At 38.8% G+C, this 18,527-nt stretch overlaps 1 protein-coding gene and 1 pseudogene across 1 annotated transcript; both read right to left on the minus strand.

Moving 5' to 3' along the window:
- Window positions 1-1,151: 1,151 nt before the first annotated feature.
- On the minus strand, window positions 1,152-2,286 carry LOC104599634 (uncharacterized). Its single transcript, XM_088896491.1, has one exon. The coding sequence runs from the start codon at window positions 2,048-2,050 to the stop codon at window positions 1,403-1,405; it is 648 nt and encodes a 215-aa protein (XP_088752617.1). The 5' UTR covers window positions 2,051-2,286; the 3' UTR covers window positions 1,152-1,402.
- A 2,785-nt stretch (window positions 2,287-5,071) lies between these two features.
- LOC104599635 (subtilisin-like protease SBT3 pseudogene) lies at window positions 5,072-18,448 on the minus strand (annotated as a pseudogene).
- Window positions 18,449-18,527: the final 79 nt, after the last annotated feature.

The raw sequence follows: 18,527 nt of genomic DNA on the forward strand, positions 1-18,527 counted from the left end.
GTTTCTTCAACTAGTAAAATTATTTTTTCTAAATTCTAATACTTTATTGGATAATTAATTTCAAAATGAATAAAAGTTATCATCATGAATATGGTTATTTTTTGGGTAATAAAATAAAAATTGTATTAAAATAGAGAGGAGAGGAGAAAGTAGATACAACGGGGTCAAGATATATAGGACACCACAAAATAATGTGGTTAATTATTTGGTTAATGGCATACTTATGCAGGTTGTTTATTTGGTAGCGTTATAGTTTTTTATAATTAATATTAATAAGTAATATGATTAAAAATAAATGAACTCTCATTTATTTATTCAGTTCCATTCGCAATTCTCCGGCGAATGCCGTTATGGAAGGCAATTACAGTATTTGGTATCGGTTGTAATGTGGGCTTTGTCATTTTTTGTGGATTTACCCGAACCATGCTATTATCAGCTCTTTGCAATCTCTTTTGGGAACCTCACCTATCTTTTCTCTTGCCCTTTATGGTGGATTGGAGTTATTCTTTTCTATTTCGTTGGTAATTTTTCGACTCTGGATCTTTTGCCCACGCCTACCCACAATATACTACCCCCTTTGAATTGGGAACATCTCCCCCAGCATAATACTATGCACAGGATGAGATGTTCTCCATGTATGACTGAGATAAACGTGGACAAGAGATCCAGACTCTAATTTTTCATCTTTATTTGATTGCAAAAATTCTTTTGTTCTCCTACATCCATTTCTATATTTTGTTTTTTCATGAGAAATTGTATTTGGGTTATGATTGGTCTTTTTGGCAAGTCTATGTACTCGAATCAATTTCTTGAATGAATGAAATACATGTTTTAAGCCTTAAAAATATAAATGAACTCTCGTTAAATTGGAACATAATTATTTCTAAGCTAAGGTACAGCTTTTGAAGTTATAGATTAATTTAGTGCAACGTGCAAATAATCACCTGAATTAATCAATTTATGAAAAACTTAAACACTGCATTATAAGTAGCTTACTTTGCGTAAAATAATAGAACTGATGCATTACATATTTCTCCATTTAGATCTTATTTTTTTTTCTTAAAAAAATAAAGCTTTATTTTATTAAGGGGTGTTTGTTAATGTGTGAATACAAATTGAGATGCATGATTACCGAAAAAAAGGAATACAAATTGCGATAATCACTTGTAAAGTTCTTTATTTTATTACGGGTTACAACAATCCAATTCACACATCAAATCAAGCCAATCCCAGTTTTCCCAGGAGTGGTGATTGGCGATTTTATTTCATTCTGTAGAGTTTCAAAGTGAAAATGAAACAGAAGGTAGGTTCTAGTGAGACAGGAGAAGAGAGAAAGATGAAGACCGATCGGAGAAGATGATTGACGCCGTCTGTCTACGTGAAGCTACAGTGGTTTAAGCCTTTAAGGTACTTGACCACGACCACCCCCATACCCAGAGCCAGAGCCGGACCCGTAGCCAGAGCCCGAGCCATTGCCAGAACCACCTCCACCTCCACCTCCGCCCCCCCCACCACCACCATCACCTCTGCCATAACTACCGCCATGTCCACGTACTGGTACTCCAACTCCATAGCCCGACCCACTACCACTTCCCGAGCCATAGCCCGATCCGCTCCCACTTCCATTGCCACCTCCGCCTCCGCCTCCACCTCCACCGCCACCGCCACCCCCTCTCCCATATGAACCTCCACCTGAGGCACCTCCTGCACCATAACCTGAGCCACTACCACTCCCAGATCCATACCCACTACCATTCCCTGACCCCCCACCTCCACCTCCACCTCCACCTTCGCCACCCCCACCCCCACCAACACTTGCATAACCTCCACCTAAGGCAACTCCGCCTCCATAACCAGAGCCGCTTCCACTGCCAGAGCCGTATCCAGACCCAGTGCCTTCACCACCTCCACCTCCACCACCCCCACCCTCACCACCACCTCCACCTCCTCTCCCTCCCTCACCGTAGAACACGGTTCTAGCTGCAGAGGAACATCCAATGCAGATTAAAACTACAAACGCAAAAACTGTAACCCCCTTTGAAGTGACCATTCTCTCTCTGTTAGGTGATTTGTTTTATCAAATGATTCAAGGCGAGAGAACAATGCATGGAGCTGATATCACTGACATGGGGTACTTATAGTGTGGTAGCAACCACAGAGTTCGACGGTGAAGTGCATATCCCCGCTTCTTTCTTTGACTCTGAATTGCAAAAGGTGGGTCGGTATGAAGAAATGGAAATTTAACATCTCAATACAAGATTAACAGAAAGAACAAAGCCGCAAGACAATCACCAAATTGGTATCAGAAGACAAAGTTATAAATTAATTAGGTAAGTGCACTTGATTGTTCTTACATATAAGTCAACAACCCATTCTCCACCTATTATTTCTTATCAAATTCTTATTCCAACTCAGATCCTTTATCCACACAAGGCGTCTTTCTCAGGGAAGAATGCAATTTGCAGCACTTGGTTTCTTGTTTCTGTAATCTGCCTACCTTTTTTGTTAAGAACTTGATGCCCTCAAGAAAGAACTTTGTCCATTTGGAATGGCTTTTATGCTTTAAACCTAACTTTTCTTTTTTTGGATGAATATCAAATTCAAAAACACTTTGGCTCTTCTGTCCGATACATGACTCCAAACGACTCCAATAGTTTCATACTCATGCGAGTCAACTCGTTCTTCCACTACCTACCTCCCAGTCCACCATGAGGAAGTCTTCTTTCCCCGCAACCACGTGGTTGATTGTGCTTGGGCTAAACGGTTGGCTCTTTAGGATCCAAGCATCCAAATCTCAACGCGGGGAACTTGGATTCCCTACTAACTTTAATGCTATCCTCCCTACTAACCCAATTAAAATACACCACCTGCCACCATGCTGTAAGAGATTTAACTTTCCAATCAGTCAAAATAAATTCCTATTTTTAGTTATACAAAACATTCCTTTCTCCTTTCTCTCTTGCACGCTAAGGATAAGTTTCCAGAAATGCAAATTTCAAATCAAATTATATAGATTCACACCAAATACTGAACATTCTGGAGCTTCCAACTTTATATCGTACTATCAAATAATTGTTGGTTTTATTTATTTGGTGATTTTGTGACACTTCTTCTTTCCTAGCATTGTGGCTTGAGAAAATAAAATAGTCATTTGCAAATTAAGGAAAGATTGCATGGTTAAATAGGAATTTATTATTGGTTTTTCTAAAATACTATCAACGTATTAAAAAATACCCGAAAACGGAATTGTTTTGGACATCAGTTTTCGGGTTGACAGTTCGACCATCCGGTTTGAATGAATGACCTATTCTAACAAACAAATTAAAAATAAAAAAATAGTCAAAACTGTTGAATGGGTTAGTGGGTCAATGGTTCGACCGCCCGGGGTAATGGGTTGTTGAATTTTTCAACGGTTTTTGATCAAAACTGGGTTTGGGGTAAAACGGAACTGATTGGCTGGATGGTTCCCGGGCTGAACGGTCCGACTGTTCGGGTCAACGATGGTTCAAAAACCTTGCTTTCAATTGAACTGAAAGGCGTATATTAGCACAAGAAGCAACCTGTTCATCTTTCTTTGAATTAAGAACATTGAACATCGTCACTGTTATAGGTTTGAGGATCCTCAAACTCGAACCTCATAGGGCTTATTTTGAACATTGCACTTAGTATCGTCCACAAAACGAGTCATTCTGATTGTTTATCATGTTATGTTATCAAATTATTATCATGTTATGTTATCAAATTTATCAATTTTTGGGTTGAGAAATGGAAGTGGGGAGTAAATTCCTCAATTGGGCCAAATAGATTTATATATTGCAGAGAATTCAATTAGGGATTTTGTTTGGGTCATGATCGAGTTGGCTTTGTGTGCCACATGGCCACCCAATCACCTCAACCACATCAGCGCCGCGCCACCACTTCCGCGGTCTACCTCGACTCCGCGGCCACGAGAGCGCCATGCTACCTCCGTGGTCCCCAACTTATCTCCCCAGCTACGCCGACTCCGCATCATGCGGATAAGCATGACCAAGACAGGAGAGCAGATGGGGACCACGCCATTGGGGATCAGGTCTCATCCCGTAGACTTCGACGGTTAACCTCATCCCAACAACCCTAGAAGCCTATTTCGATCAGGGCACAAACTTTCACCTATAAAAAGGTGCTTCCCGCTCGAGGTAATGGATCCAACTTCTAGTTTCCATACCGTTATACTGCTTGGACCATCACTGTTCTCCAATTGCTCAGCCCGATCCTCTACTGTCCTTTACTAACTTGAGCGTCGGAGTATCTACCCAGGGATAGCTCCTTGGGCCTCTGACATTTTCTTGTTCGTAGATCTCATTTTGCGGCTTTGTCCTTCCACCTCGGCACTACCCAATTGGAAAGGATTATCTGACTATAATCTCGGTTTTTGCACTACCTAGGATCGAGCAACATCAAATTTGTAGTAGTTTCTTGTAAAACATTACCAGAAACTTGAGAAGAATATCGTATGCAATCAATTGGAGTTCGTATCTTCAATAGATAGTTTTTACCTTGAGAATCCAAAACTATAGAAAAACGTAAAAATTGATAACAGATCATGTTATGTTTAACGGCTAAAAGTTTCAAGATGCAGATGCTAGTTAGCTTGTTCTGAAATTTGTCATTTCTGGAAATTCCTACTTAGCGCACGAGAGAGAGAGGAAATGAGAGTACATATTTATGCATAAAAAATAGATATTTAATTTGTTTTTAAAAAATAGTATGTAAAGAGGTTAAGGTTTAGTCGGTTGTTGGAAGGCTAAATCTCTTGTAACTTGGGTAGGGGTAGGGACAGGTGGTGTATTTTAATTGGGTTAGCAGAGAGGAGAGTAGATTAAAGTTGGTAGGAAATTCGAACACCAACGTGGGGGTCCCTAGATGCAATTCGGATTTCCTGCTTACCTTTTCCTTCTCTCCTCTCTATTAACCCACTCAAATCAGGCCACCTGTTCCTATCCGTCCAACCTCCCAACAATTCTCCAACCAAGATTAACCCTCCGTTAACTTTCTTTATGGATTAATCTTTTGGGAAAATAGATGCCTACTTTTAGTTATTCACGCCACAAGAGAGGAGAGACAAGTTGATAAGCGAATGATTTCGATGGTATAAAGATACACCCGACACTGAAACACCACTGCCCATAGTGACGATTCCGCTGAATTCACGATCGACTGTACCTGAATCAACAGTTAGTAGCCATGGCGCATCATTGTGAACGGTAAATCTGAAAGGTCCATCATTTCTTGCCAATGCGGCAATGAAAATGCCCTTCTCCATGGCTAAAAAGGAAGCTATGGCAATGGGGTCTTCATACAGAGACAGCGAGTATCTAACCAAGGACAATGAGATGATATCGACACCGTCTACAATTGCTTGGTCTATGGCTGCAATAACATTAGATGCGAAGGTGCCTATAATACAAATTGTAATTGAAGAATTAGTTACATCTGCTGAGCTGAAGAGTTGATTGCAATAACTAACATCTCCCTATATGTATGGTTGTATGTCTAAAGATAAAACACACAAATATTTTCCGTTCTTATCTCTGTTATGGTATCAGAGCTCTGGATCCTTCAACCTTCGCACAACCTTCTCAGTCTGCAATCTTCGATCATTCCTGATCCCTATTCGTGGAGCATATCTCTGAGCATTTCACAGAGATTTCTTTACTTCCGTTTGTCAAAGCTCGTCCCCTGTTCTTCGTTGAAAGTTTATCAGTCTGCGATCTTCTTCGATCGTTTTTTTCTTCTTCGATCAAGAACGGGGCAAGCTCCAAGATTCTCATCCGCCGCATCAAGATCACCTCCAAGATTCTCCAAAGTTCTTCTGGCGACGGTGCAACCGACAAAGATGATGAATTCTTTGATTAACGATCTCTGTTAGCCAAGTCTTGATAGCTCTCTTGGTCTTCGTTCTGTTGTTCATTGTGTTTTCTCTCATTATTTGGGGTGCCAGTCGGCCTTACAGAGCAAAGATTGTTGTGAAGAGCAATGACTGCAAACAATTTCTATTCTGGTGAGGGATCAGACTCCACAGGTGTCCTAACTGGATCTAATTTTTCAGAGACAGAGCTTTGTAGGTAACCGAACTGGCTGACATCAGAGAAGTTGGCGAGGGATCTGATTCTTCGGAGCTGCATTTCAGGACCAGATTCCACTCTTCATCTCTGGTAATTTGAACAGAGCTTTGTAAGCACCCAAACTGGCTGACATCAGAACCGGTTATCAACTACCACTCTTCTTGTTGTTTGTGTTGTTTGCTCGAGCTTTTCTTGTTGTTAATATTATCTGTGGCAGGGGAACCCGGAATTTCCAGATTTGTTAGGTGGACTAGTTTTCTGCTAATCATGTCAAGTTTTACATCAGCAGTGGAACTCTCACCCTTGTTGGATCCTGCTTCACCATATTACATTCATCATTCTGATCATCATGGATTGGTCACTGTTTCGCTGGAACTCACAAGTTCTAATTACGCTTCATGGAGCAGATCTTTCCTTCTAGCCTTGTCAATCAGAAACAAAACCGGTTTCGTGGATGGAACCATTAAAGAACCTGCTCTGGATGGTGCTCTTCATAGTGCTTGGAAGAGATGCAACAACTTAATTGTTGCATGGCTTTTGCGGTCAATTTCCCCTCCAATAGCATCCATTGTGTTCTATATCAATTCGGCATCACGGATATGGGAGGTCTTGAAGAAGAGATTCCCACAACCAGATGATTCAAAAATTTGTAATTTGCAGTTGTCTCTCAGTACAATTACTTAGGGAACAAGAACTGTTGATGCCTACTTCACTGAATTGACAGGAATATGGGAAGAATTAAGGAGTTATCGACCTCTGCCTCACTGCCAGTGTGGAAAATGTAACAAGGACTGTTTCGAGATTTTTTCTGAAGCGCAACAAAAGGAGTATGTGTTCAAATTCATCAATGGTTTAAATGAATCATTTTCTGCCTTGAGATCACAAGTTATGATCATGAAGCCCTTCCCCAATCTTGATGAGGTATATAATCTTGTCTTAAGGGAAGAATCTTAGAGAAATAGCAGGATTAATGTTTCTCCCTTACCTGAAGTTAGTACAATGGCAATAAGTTCTGGAAATCAGAAAAAGAAGTCTAGTGTTATCTGCAGTCATTGCGGTAAAAAGGGTCATTCAAAGGATAAATGCTACAGGATAACAGGTTTTCCTCCCAATTTCAAATTTACTAAAGGAAAATCTGCAACTGGTGGTACACATTCTGCTAATAATGTGACTCAAGGCACTGGCATTCTGTCAAATGTTTCTGAGACATCACCAGCATTGTCACTCACTCCTGAACATACAAGAAAGTTGTTGACTCTTCTTAATGGCTGTGACTCTCATAGCAGCCCCATTTCCCAACCAGAACCTCCAACCAACACTGCCTTTGCAGGTATATTGGATCATACACACTCTATTAACTCTCATTGCTCTTCATCTCAATTATCTCCCACTGATATATGGATTGTAGACACAGGAGCCACATACCATATTGCTAATTCTCTCAAATACTTTGATTCTTACACCACTATTCCTGGTTTGTTTGTCAATTTTCCAAATAGAACTAAGGTTCAAGCCACACACATTGGAACAATTCCTCTGGCTTCTGCTATTATTCTGAATGATGTGCTATTTGTCCCTTCCTTTTCATTCAACCTTATTTCGGTCCAAAAATTTGCCAAGGATTCTAATTCTTCTATTATTTTCACTGCCGATTCTTGCGTTTTATAGGATCAATCTTCAAGGATGATGATTGGTCTTGCTAAAGCAAAATCTGGCCTCTGTCTTCTTCAACCATCATTCAAGTCTGGACATCATTTTTTCTCCTGCTTCAACACTTCTTCTACTACACAATCTACTATTCCTTTTCATCTTTGGCATTTCAGGCTAGGGCATAGTTCTAAAGATGTAATAAATAAGATACATCAATGTAATAATGATGTTTGCCCTGCTGAATTCACAAACTGCCATATTTGTCCTCTTGCTAAGCAAATGAGGCTTCCCTTTCCCCTTCAATTCAAGAACACTGTCTCTTCTTTTGAACTCATTCATATGGATATATGGGGCTCATATTCTACTGCAGCTATTGGTGGTTATCATTATTTCTTTACTATTGTTGATGACTTCACTAGATTTACTTGGGTTTTCTTAATGAGAGCAAAGTCTGATGCTATTTCCATTATTCCAATGTTTTACAATATGGTTAGTACTCAGTTTAATTGCTCTATCAAACAAATTCATACAGATAATGAACCCGAGTTCAATCTCTATGAATTCTATTCTTCTAAGGGTATTGTGCATAAATTGTCCTGTGTTGGTACCCCACAACAAAATGCCGTTGTTGAACGTAAACATCAACATTTATTGGTTGTTGCCAGGTCTTTAATGTTTCAAGCTTCCATGCCAATGAAATTCTGGGGAACAGCAGTTTTAACTGCTACATATATCATTAACAGACTTCCAACTATTGTTCTGAACAATGCTACATCATTTGAGTGTTTGTTTCATAAGGCTCCCCAGTATGGGCATTTCAGAGTTTATGGCTCATTATGTTTTGCTAGCACCTTACAACATAATAGAAAGAAGTTCCATCCAAGAGCCATAAAATGTGTTTTTGTGGGATATGTCCCAATGGAGTGAAGGGATACAAACTCTATAATCTTGATAATCATTCTATTTTCATCTCTAGGGATTTAGTATTTTTTGAATCTGAATTTCCCTTTTCTTTGTCCTCTGCTACATCCTCTATACATACTCGTGATGCACAATCCTCCTTATTTGACTTCTATACCATTCATCATTTACCACAACCTCAAATTCCTGCTGACAATGCTTCTTCCCCAACAACTTCTATTCCTTCCAATCCTAACTCATCCACTCCTGTGTTTAATAATCCTCCTACTTCTCCTGCTAATGCACATCCCCCTGCTGCTTCTCATCTACAGCCAGAGGTTTGTTCTGATCCTGTACCTCTAAGAAGGAGTACAAGAGTGACTAAACCACCACAGTACCTAGCCGTGTATCATCATGACTTACCTGTTAAATCATCCCATCTGCCTACAACACATCATATTCAAAATTTCCTCTCAGCATCCCAACTTTCAGATTCTCATTATGCTTTTACTGCTGCTTTGTCTTTTCTTGATGAGCCAAAATCCTATTTTCAAGCTAAGGATCACAACCATTGGCAAGAAGCCATGCAAATTGAATTGCTTGCCTTGGAAGAGAACAACACTTGGTCAATTGTTCCCTTACCTCTAGACCAACATATAGTGGGTTGTAAATGGGTATACAAGGTGAAGTTAAAATCTGATGGAAGCATAAAAAGACATAAAGCTAGACTAGTGGCTAAAGGTTATAGCCAACAAGAAGGATTTGATTATCAGGAGACTTTTAGCCCTATTGCAAAACAAACTACTGTGAGGGTGTTTCTTGCTCTGGCAACTCCTTTTGATTGGTATCTAGCTCAACTTGATATTAACAATGCTTTCTTATATGGTGATTTGAAGGAAGACGTTTATATGGATCTTCCTTTGGGCTATGCAGTTGATAAACCTCCTCACTGTCCAACAGGATCCAGATTAGTGTGCAAACTAAATAAATCATTGTATGGTCTTAAACATGCATCAAGACAATGGAACACTAAATTTTCTGCAGCATTGTTTGAGTATGGTTTTGTTCAATCAAAAGCCGATTACTCATTGTTTACAAGATCCACTACTGAAGGATTTATTGCATTGTTAGTTTATGTTGATGACATTGCTATATCTAGTAACTCCACTACACTCATTGCTGATCTCAAAATGTTTCTTAGCTCCAAGTTTAAGCTTAAGGATTTGGGTTCATTGAAGTACTTCTTAGGTCTTGAAATTGCAAGATCTGACAAGGGAACTGTAGTCTGCCAAAGAAAATATGTGTTGGACCTGTTGAATGACCATGGGAAATTAGGCTGCAAACCTGTCTCTACTCCCATTGATCATAATCATAAGTTGGCCAAGGATAGTGGAACTCTTCTTGTTGATGCTTCATATTACAGGCAGTTGGTTGGGAAGTTGATATATGTCACTTTCACTCGTCCCGACATCTCTTATGTTGTACAGATTTTATCTCAATACATGGATAAACCTATTGATCTTCATTTACAAGCTGCACATCGTGTATTGAGATACTTGAAATCTTCCCCTGGAGCTGGCCTGTTTTTCTCTGCAGGTTCTTCTACACAATTGAGGGCTTTCTCTGACAGTGAGTGAGCTGCTTTTCCAGATACAAGGAGATCCGTTTCTGGCTTTTGTATTTTCTTCTGTGATTCTTTGATCACATGGAAGTCTAAGAAGCAGAATTTGGTGGCACAAATTTCAACTAAGGTGGAGTATCGCGCTGCTATTGCAACCACTACTTGTGAATTGATGTGGCTTTCTTCTTTCCTCATTGACTTTCGCATTACAATTTCATTGCCTATCTCATTACATTGTGATAATCATTCTGCAATCTATCTTTTTCGTAATCCTGTGTTTCACGAGCGGAGTAAACACATTGAGGTGGATTGCCATTTTGCCCGGGATCAAGTTCAGAATCGTTTCCTACATTTACTGCATTTGCCCTCTTCTGATCAAGTGGCAGATGCATTCACCAAGGCTTTGCAACCTTCACATTTTCAGTGCTTAATAAGCAAGATGAACATGCTCAATATCCATATTCATCTTGAGGGGGGATAATACAAATTGTAATTGAAGAATTAGTTACATCTGCTGAGTTGGAGAGTTGGTTGCAATAACTAACATCTCCCTATATATATATATGGCTGTATGTCTAAAGATAAAACACACAAATATTTTCCTGTTCTTATCTCTGTTACCCTGTTTCCCAGAGAGCTTTGTACATGGCTATGCGTGCTTTTGGGGCCATGCCTTTGGCAGTCCCCTTGGCGTAGCCAAAGTAGGAAGCGCCTTCCACGTAGTTGCCGGCGGCTGTGGAAGAAGTATGTGTTCCGTGTCCGTCGGTATCACGAAGGGAATTCATCGATGTACTGAAACTGGGTGTATTGGCAGCCAGACCTTTGTTGAAGAACCGAGCTCCAATGAGCTTCCTGTTGCACAAAGAAGAATTGAAATCAGTTCCGTTCATACATTCTCCTTTCCACCGTTTTGGTACTTGAGCCATTCCGTTATCTCTAAAGGTGGCACTCTCTAGCCAAATTCCGGTGTCGACTAGCCCAATTATGACATCGGCGCCATAATTTGATGTCAGCCATGCACCATAGTTGGAGTTCAGACCAAGGAATTCAGATGTATGGGTTGTATCAACTACAAGAGGCACGTCTTGATTGGAGGAAACATAGTCCGGTGAGCTTTTAAGCAAGTCGAGCTCGGAAGGGGAGAGAATGGCAGCCAATTCATGGATGGCATTGCTGTAAGTGTGTGTAGATAAGTTTAGAGGCCTTGGACGTCGTAGAAGCAACAGCATAAGTTGCTTCAGGTGCAGAAGAAAGCATAGCCATGTCCCAACTATCGTGGCTACTGAAAGTTTCAGGCATGGCGGATAAGTCCATGTGGACGATGTACACATTTGATTGTGCGAGTATGGAGGAGAGGCATGAGAAGGTGATCAAAAGGAACAAGTGATGCACAGTGGTTTCCATGAATGAACGAACAATGAGAAGGGAGTACTGGTTAGAAAAACTGTATAGTATGAATTATATCTAATCTATCTAAGAACCCAAATGGATTTATTTGCAGAGAAATGAGCGAGGGGATTAGATTTGTTGAAGGGTTTGTCTTTTTGAATATCAGACATGCAAATGCCAATTCGGATTTCATGCCAACCTTTTCCTCCTCTCCTCTCTTGTGGCGTGAATAACTAAAAAGTAGGGATTTATTATCCCAAAAGATTAATCCATAAAGAAAGTTAACGGAGAGTTAACCTTTGTTGGAGAATTGTTGGGAGGTTGAAGGGATAGGGACAGGTGGCTTGATTTGAGTGGATTAGTAGAGAAGAAAAGAGGAAAAGGTTAGCAGGAAATCCGAATTGCCCTAGATGCAACTGTTTGCAACTTGGCTAGGCTGGGTAGGCCTGGTATTTGGGTAATTATTGGTCCTATACCCCTATACTCCTACCTTAGGAGTTGGTCCCTGAACAGCCGAACCCAGGCTGGTTGGCCCAATCCTAGCCTGAACAAAACACCAACATGGTCTGTACCTGTCTGGTCTGGGCTTTGTTGGTCGGGCTCATGAATTCTTGCACATCTTTTTTTTTGCTAGAACCTCCCCTCAAGTTTAATAAATGCAATCACCTTCTCTAAACTCTTTTAGATACAGTTTCAAGTAGGCCCTCTCTAGTAGAATATTTTAGAAAAAGACAAAAATATCCAAAATACCCATATAATTACCTTTAAGTGATTGATATGAAGGGGCAGATTTGAAAAATAAATCAATATTAGAAAAGAGATTGGAAGGGTTTGGGGTAATGATTCATATGAAGAGAAAATTTAGAAAATAAACATTTTTGTTAAAAATAACTGCATGAGTATTTTGGACATTTTTATGCATTTTTTCAAAAGATTCTAGTGGAAGGAATATATTTACAACTATGTAAAAAAGTTCAAGGGAGATAATTACAATTACTAAACTTCAGGGGAGATTTCAACGATAACCAGAAACTTGGAGGGAGGTTTCAGAAATTTACCCTTTTTGGTAAAGATTCTTGCACATCTTTTGTGGCATTATATTTCCCTTCGACCATATATATAGTCTCTGGAAGAATAAATGAAAAATCAAATAATTAGATGTGTATTTATACATCATTTATATACAATACAGTGCATGCATGTTGGGGCAAAATATCCATTACTACGTACTGTTAATATATATATCTTATAAGTACATGGGGTAGGTGCATTATGTATAGATTAACTTTGCAGCTACTGTTTAGGTAAATACGAAGAAGCCCTACCTGGTTGCAGGAATTGTATCCGATTAAATGTATTTTTGAGTTAAACTTTAAGGTTTAGGGTTTAATATTTAGGGGTTTTATATAAAAATCAAGGGTTGGTCGGGTGAAAGTGTCCAATTATGGTAGGACGTAGGAGCAAATACGTGCTTGATAAATAACTAAATAGAAGGTCAAGGAAGGTTGAATTGGGCTGGTGCTGGTGCGGAATTTAGCTTCACATGGCCTAACCAAATCCAGGGTCATCACCCATTTTTCAGGCCAGGCCCATTTGGGTGTCAGTGGAGGGCATTCAACTTGTATGACATGTAGGGTCTGTTTGATAATGGTTGAAGTTGAACCGAAGGACATTATTTTATTTTTACTTGTTAAAATAATTAAACAATAAACTTTGTAAGGGTATAGTGATTTACCCAACTTCCAAAGGCCACAGCCTCCGTAGAAACTTATTCACTAAGGCCCTGTTTGTTTTTTGGTAAGTTATTTATCCAGATAAATGTAATTACCTGAGCAGTATTTTCTAAAACTTATTCAAGTAATTGCATTTACCCATGTTCTTTTATTTCCTAAGTAAATAAGGTAATGATCATTTTAATCATAAAAATCTATTAATAAAAGGGGCATTTTTGTCCCATTCAAGTGTTGATAACTTTCCCCCTAGGTGGGAAAGTTATTTACCCACCTAAGAGATAAGGCAATAGGCTTTTAAGTTCAATGGGAACTTTCCCCCCTCCCAAATCCAAAAAACAAACACTCCCTAAAAGATAAGGCAATAGGCTTTTAAGTTCAGCATTTTCAGCTATTATCAAATGGCCCCTTTGAAGAGTACACTTAGCAAGTTAGATTAAAAAATAAAAAATAAATAATATTGTAGCAAAAAAAAATCAATGAGAATGAATTAACGAAGGGGGTTTGTTTGATCATTTGCCATTCTAATATGTTTCTTTCTATAGACAAGGAAGAACACTACACAGGAGGGGAATCTCTTCTCCAATTGCCTATATTTCAAATGTGAAATAGGATTAGCTGAACGCCGTTCAGCAGTCTGTGGAACCAATTATAACATTCCCCATCAGTCATGAAATACGTGGGGTTCACAATCATTCAATCTCTCAATATAAGTCCCATGTATTTTATCACTTGTTTGGGACATTATCATTGGTCTCACAGCTTGCTACAGAGCTAAAGCATCGGAACGAAAATTACAAATAAAAGTTATTTTATAGTGGATCTCAAGATTACTTGCTTTAGTAATTTGCTTGCATTTTTTAGCAAGGGGCCACGGAACTTCTTCTTTGGTAGAAGAGCTTCTTCTTTAATTTCCCCATCAGACATCTCCATTTTGAAAACACACAAAATGATCTCTCTCTAGCTAAGCCATAATAATTAATGGTAAAATATTTTAATAATGCCATATAACATCAATGCTTGTCAAACGTAATTATTTGAATATTTTAAAATTTAAATTCATTCATTAACTTAAGGCATTTAGGCTGCATTTGGCATTCCTTATTTTAAGGATTTATTTTTCTTATGAACACATAAATTTTAACTACAAAAAGGAAATAAATCCTTAAAATAAGAAATGCCAAATGCATCCTAAACAATTATTGTCTTTTCATCTTTTTAACCTTTTAATTTTACTTGCACACGTGTGTGGTAAATATGTGCCCTTGCACTAGTATTTCTGAAAATTAATATACAGGGGCACTTTATGTGATAAATATGTTGGAATTCACAAGTTCTCTTGCATCACTACCACCATTGTAGTAACAAATTAAATCTTGTTGGCAATCCAAATGGAAAGAAGCAGATCAACCATTGTTTTGCTAATTAAAACAAATGAATCATGTTGGTATTTTATTGGATGATCGCAAAAATGTTCTGCTCCAATAATCACTCAGTTTAAGCAAACTTGTTGCAATGGCCATGGCCATCTCATATGAATATGATTATCTATGCCGATGCCGATATTTGACTTGCTTACATAACTGTGAACCTAATTGTAGTTCTAAGGATCTGTTTGATTTTCAGGAAATATGAGTGCCGGGGGAGGGGGGTGGAAGTTGGTCAACAGGAATCACTTTCCCATTGAGCCCCATGGTAATGTTAGTTTTTTTATGCATCATTTACCTATCCATCTCCTATCTCCTAGGTAGATAAGTAACTTTTTCACTTGAATAAAAAATTTATCAAACATAATGGGATAAGTTTGCCCATTCTAACATTCCCATGAAACATTCCTAAATAAGTGGCTTCTTTAAAAACAAACAGATCCTAAGAGTAATTCACAAATGAAATTATGATTATTGCTGTAAACAAATTTCTTAGTGTCGCTCAGATTGAGAGAATAAATTAAGCTTCATCTTGTTATAACGATCCAGTCACACATCACATGTATGTAAATGCATGGATGAGTAATCACCTCAAGCCAAAGGCAAGGACCTTGTATAGATTTCTTTACCTTTCCCTACCTTTTCCTTCAAACCAAATATAGCTTAAAAGTAGAAGAAGAGAAAATATCATATATTTTTTTTTTATGTGGCAACAGAAAACATCATCAAAACATAATATAATAGAGGGAGACAATTTGTCATTTTTGTGTCTATTGAAAGTTAAAATTAGACTAGGTAATTTTGATCCCAACCCATTTGACTCACCCAACCCACCCACTTCAAAACTCACCCATTCTAATTCTAATGTTGGGCGAACATGGGTCGTGGGTTACCTAGACCCTCGACTTTAAACTTATTCAGAAGTTATTTTGCTTCGACAATTTCTTCCTCCTCTCTTTATCTCATCTGGTTAGGGCACTCTCACTACCTCCATTCTCATCGCTCAAGTCGCTGGTGCCCTTCTCGTTGCCGCCACCAACAACGATATCAATCTATTGAACCATATCACCATGATCTTGCATTAGTGGCAGATGTATGTTTCGGAATGTTGTTTCAAAGCTTCCCGTCGACGACCCTTCTCCCCAAGTTTTGAAGAAACGATACTGGTGTGAAATGTTTTAACAGATTGATGCCGACGATTGAACGAAGAGGATGCCGACGATTTAACAAATGGAGGAGAAACAGGGCAAGCAATCAAGAGTAGATGATGCCGGCGAGTGAGATGGGACCATCTGATCCGGGAGGCACCACCACAACCAATTTTTTTTTTTTTTTTATCATTTTTGTATTTTTCATGTGATTATTATTTTTTAGTTTCTTTTTGATAAATCATTTTTAGTTTAAATATATAATGAGGGGCAAATGATTATTATTTTATCATTTTATGTGATTATTTTTTGTAAATTTTCTTTTATTCTTTTCGGTAATTTTTGTATTTTTACCTGAAATATATAATTTTTGAAAATTTTTATAATCATTTTCTGTGCTTTTATGTGATTATTATTTTTAGTTGAAACAAATATATAAATTTTTGAATTTTTATTATTTTATTAATTATTCTGTAGTTTATGATATTTTGGCTGAAAAATTTATATTTTTTTTTGTAAATTTTTATCATCTATATTTCTCTCAATTTGTGCATATTCTGCAATTGTTTTTGGATTTTTTTTTACATTTTCTTGTATTTTCTTCACTTTCTATGTTTTATTTTTACAATTTCTCTGTTATACTTTTATTTTAATTTTTTACTATTGTCTAATTTTTTTCTGCAATGTCTAATGTTTTACACTATATATATATATATATTGCCATTTATTGTGTTTTTATGTTTATTTTTATTTTTTAGTTCAAATATATAATTATATGTTTTTATGCAATCAGAATAGTGAAATGACAAAAAAAGGGCTGATTTGAATAATTGAGTATTTTAAAAACCTTAAATGGGTTGGTCAGGGTCAAAATGGGTTATTACCCACTAACATGGGTGACCAATGGACTAGTGGGTGAATTGATACTCAATCACACGAACCCAACTCAACCCAATCCACGACCACCCCCATACTCAAAGGCAGAGCCTGAACCAGAACCACTTCTCCATTTCCACTCCCAAATCCATCATACTCACTACCATTTCCTGATCCCCCCACCTCCTCCGCCACTTTCACCTTACCACCCCCGTCACTATTTGAATCCGGATTCAGTAGTCAGGACAAATTTGACGAGTGTACGGTGTACCCGGTCTCCCACCACTTGCATAACCTCCCTTTCAACAACTCCACCTCTATAACCAGAGCCATACCCAGTGCCTTCACCCCCACCGCCTTCATATCCCTCTAAAATGAATCCTAACTTCTCTTGGTTGAGGCCCGGCAGAAAGTACCTGGGCTGGGCCTAGACAAAAAACCTAGGCTTAACCTCAAAATTCCTGGGTACACATCATTACCCCAAGATAGGCTATACAAAATGAGTCATTTTGGTCTCAAGACTTTGTGCAGATAGCCACATCAGCTAGCCCTACCAAACAATGCCTATAAATTAAGTACTTGGCTATTTTTTTCTCTTGTATCGAACCGAAAACAGCTTTTAATTTTGCACCGAACTTCTCACAGTACAGCAATTTTCAAATTCACAATCTTATTTTATTTACTTGTTTATGGGAACCGCCCACAAGACAGAGTACCGTATGGCCAAAATTCATTCAATTAAACTGCACGAAAGACGGTGTAAGTGTAACCGACCGACCAAGTATGAGTGTGTTTGAGAGTCTTGGAGATAAAGCAAATTTGGCCCCAAGTTGCACCCTTAGAATATTAGGGACGTTCAGGCATAAAAACTTTTGGGACCTAAATTGCTTTAGCCAGATCCACCCTTCTCCTCATCCAGGTTGATCAATGATCATGGACCCTTTGAAGACGAACTCCTCATTCCAGGCAGGGTTCAGGACTTTCCTTTGAGTCCTTCACCGCCAAATCCGATCCCTACTACCTCATTTCCATCACTTATTCCTTCTTTTCCTTATTGGTAAAATCCCAAAATGATGACTGAAGCATAAAGGAGCCTGGAAGGCAGTAGTGTCTGGAAAACGGATGTGATATGAGGGCAAGGGCTTCAGATTAAGAGAGAGAGAGAGAGAGAGAGTAAACATAACTCTGGTTTAATAATCCATATAGTTTACATAAACATAACTCTGTAAGCTCTGTAATTAGTACAGCCTAAAAAAGAAAAACGAAGGGAAAGAAGAAAGGATATCAGATCAGTGTGGGGGGAAAATGACTTGGCTCTGTTGAAAGTTGAAACTCGGACGCCACAAATATACGATCAGGGGACTTGAGTTACCTGCCCACCTCCACTGCCGTATCCATAGTGAGAGCCTAACCCTTGGCCGGAGCCACTTCCTGAAGCCGAAGCACCTCCACCCCCTCCGCTGCTCACATAACCTGATCCACTTCCACCGCCAAAGCCACCACCTCCCTTACCGTAGAACACAGCTCTAGCACCAGAGGAAAGGCCTACACAGAAGCAGAGTAAAACCAAGAAGGCAACAGCAACTGTTCTCGGAAAAGCCATGTCGTTTCTCAAGCGATAACGCGAGTAGCTCATACAGCAAGCTTGGGTATTTATAGAGAGTCAATGACAATTAAAGCCT

This window comes from Nelumbo nucifera, chromosome 1, assembly GCF_055504915.1.
Source record: "Nelumbo nucifera cultivar China Antique chromosome 1, China Antique-T2T, whole genome shotgun sequence".
Lineage (NCBI taxonomy): Eukaryota > Viridiplantae > Streptophyta > Magnoliopsida > Proteales > Nelumbonaceae > Nelumbo > Nelumbo nucifera.

What these genes read in the sequence shown, in the direction of transcription:
- LOC104599634 (XM_088896491.1), bottom strand. Translation starts at nt 2,050, where the DNA reads ATGGTCACTTCAAAGGGGGTTACAGTTTTTGCGTTTGTAGTTTTAATC.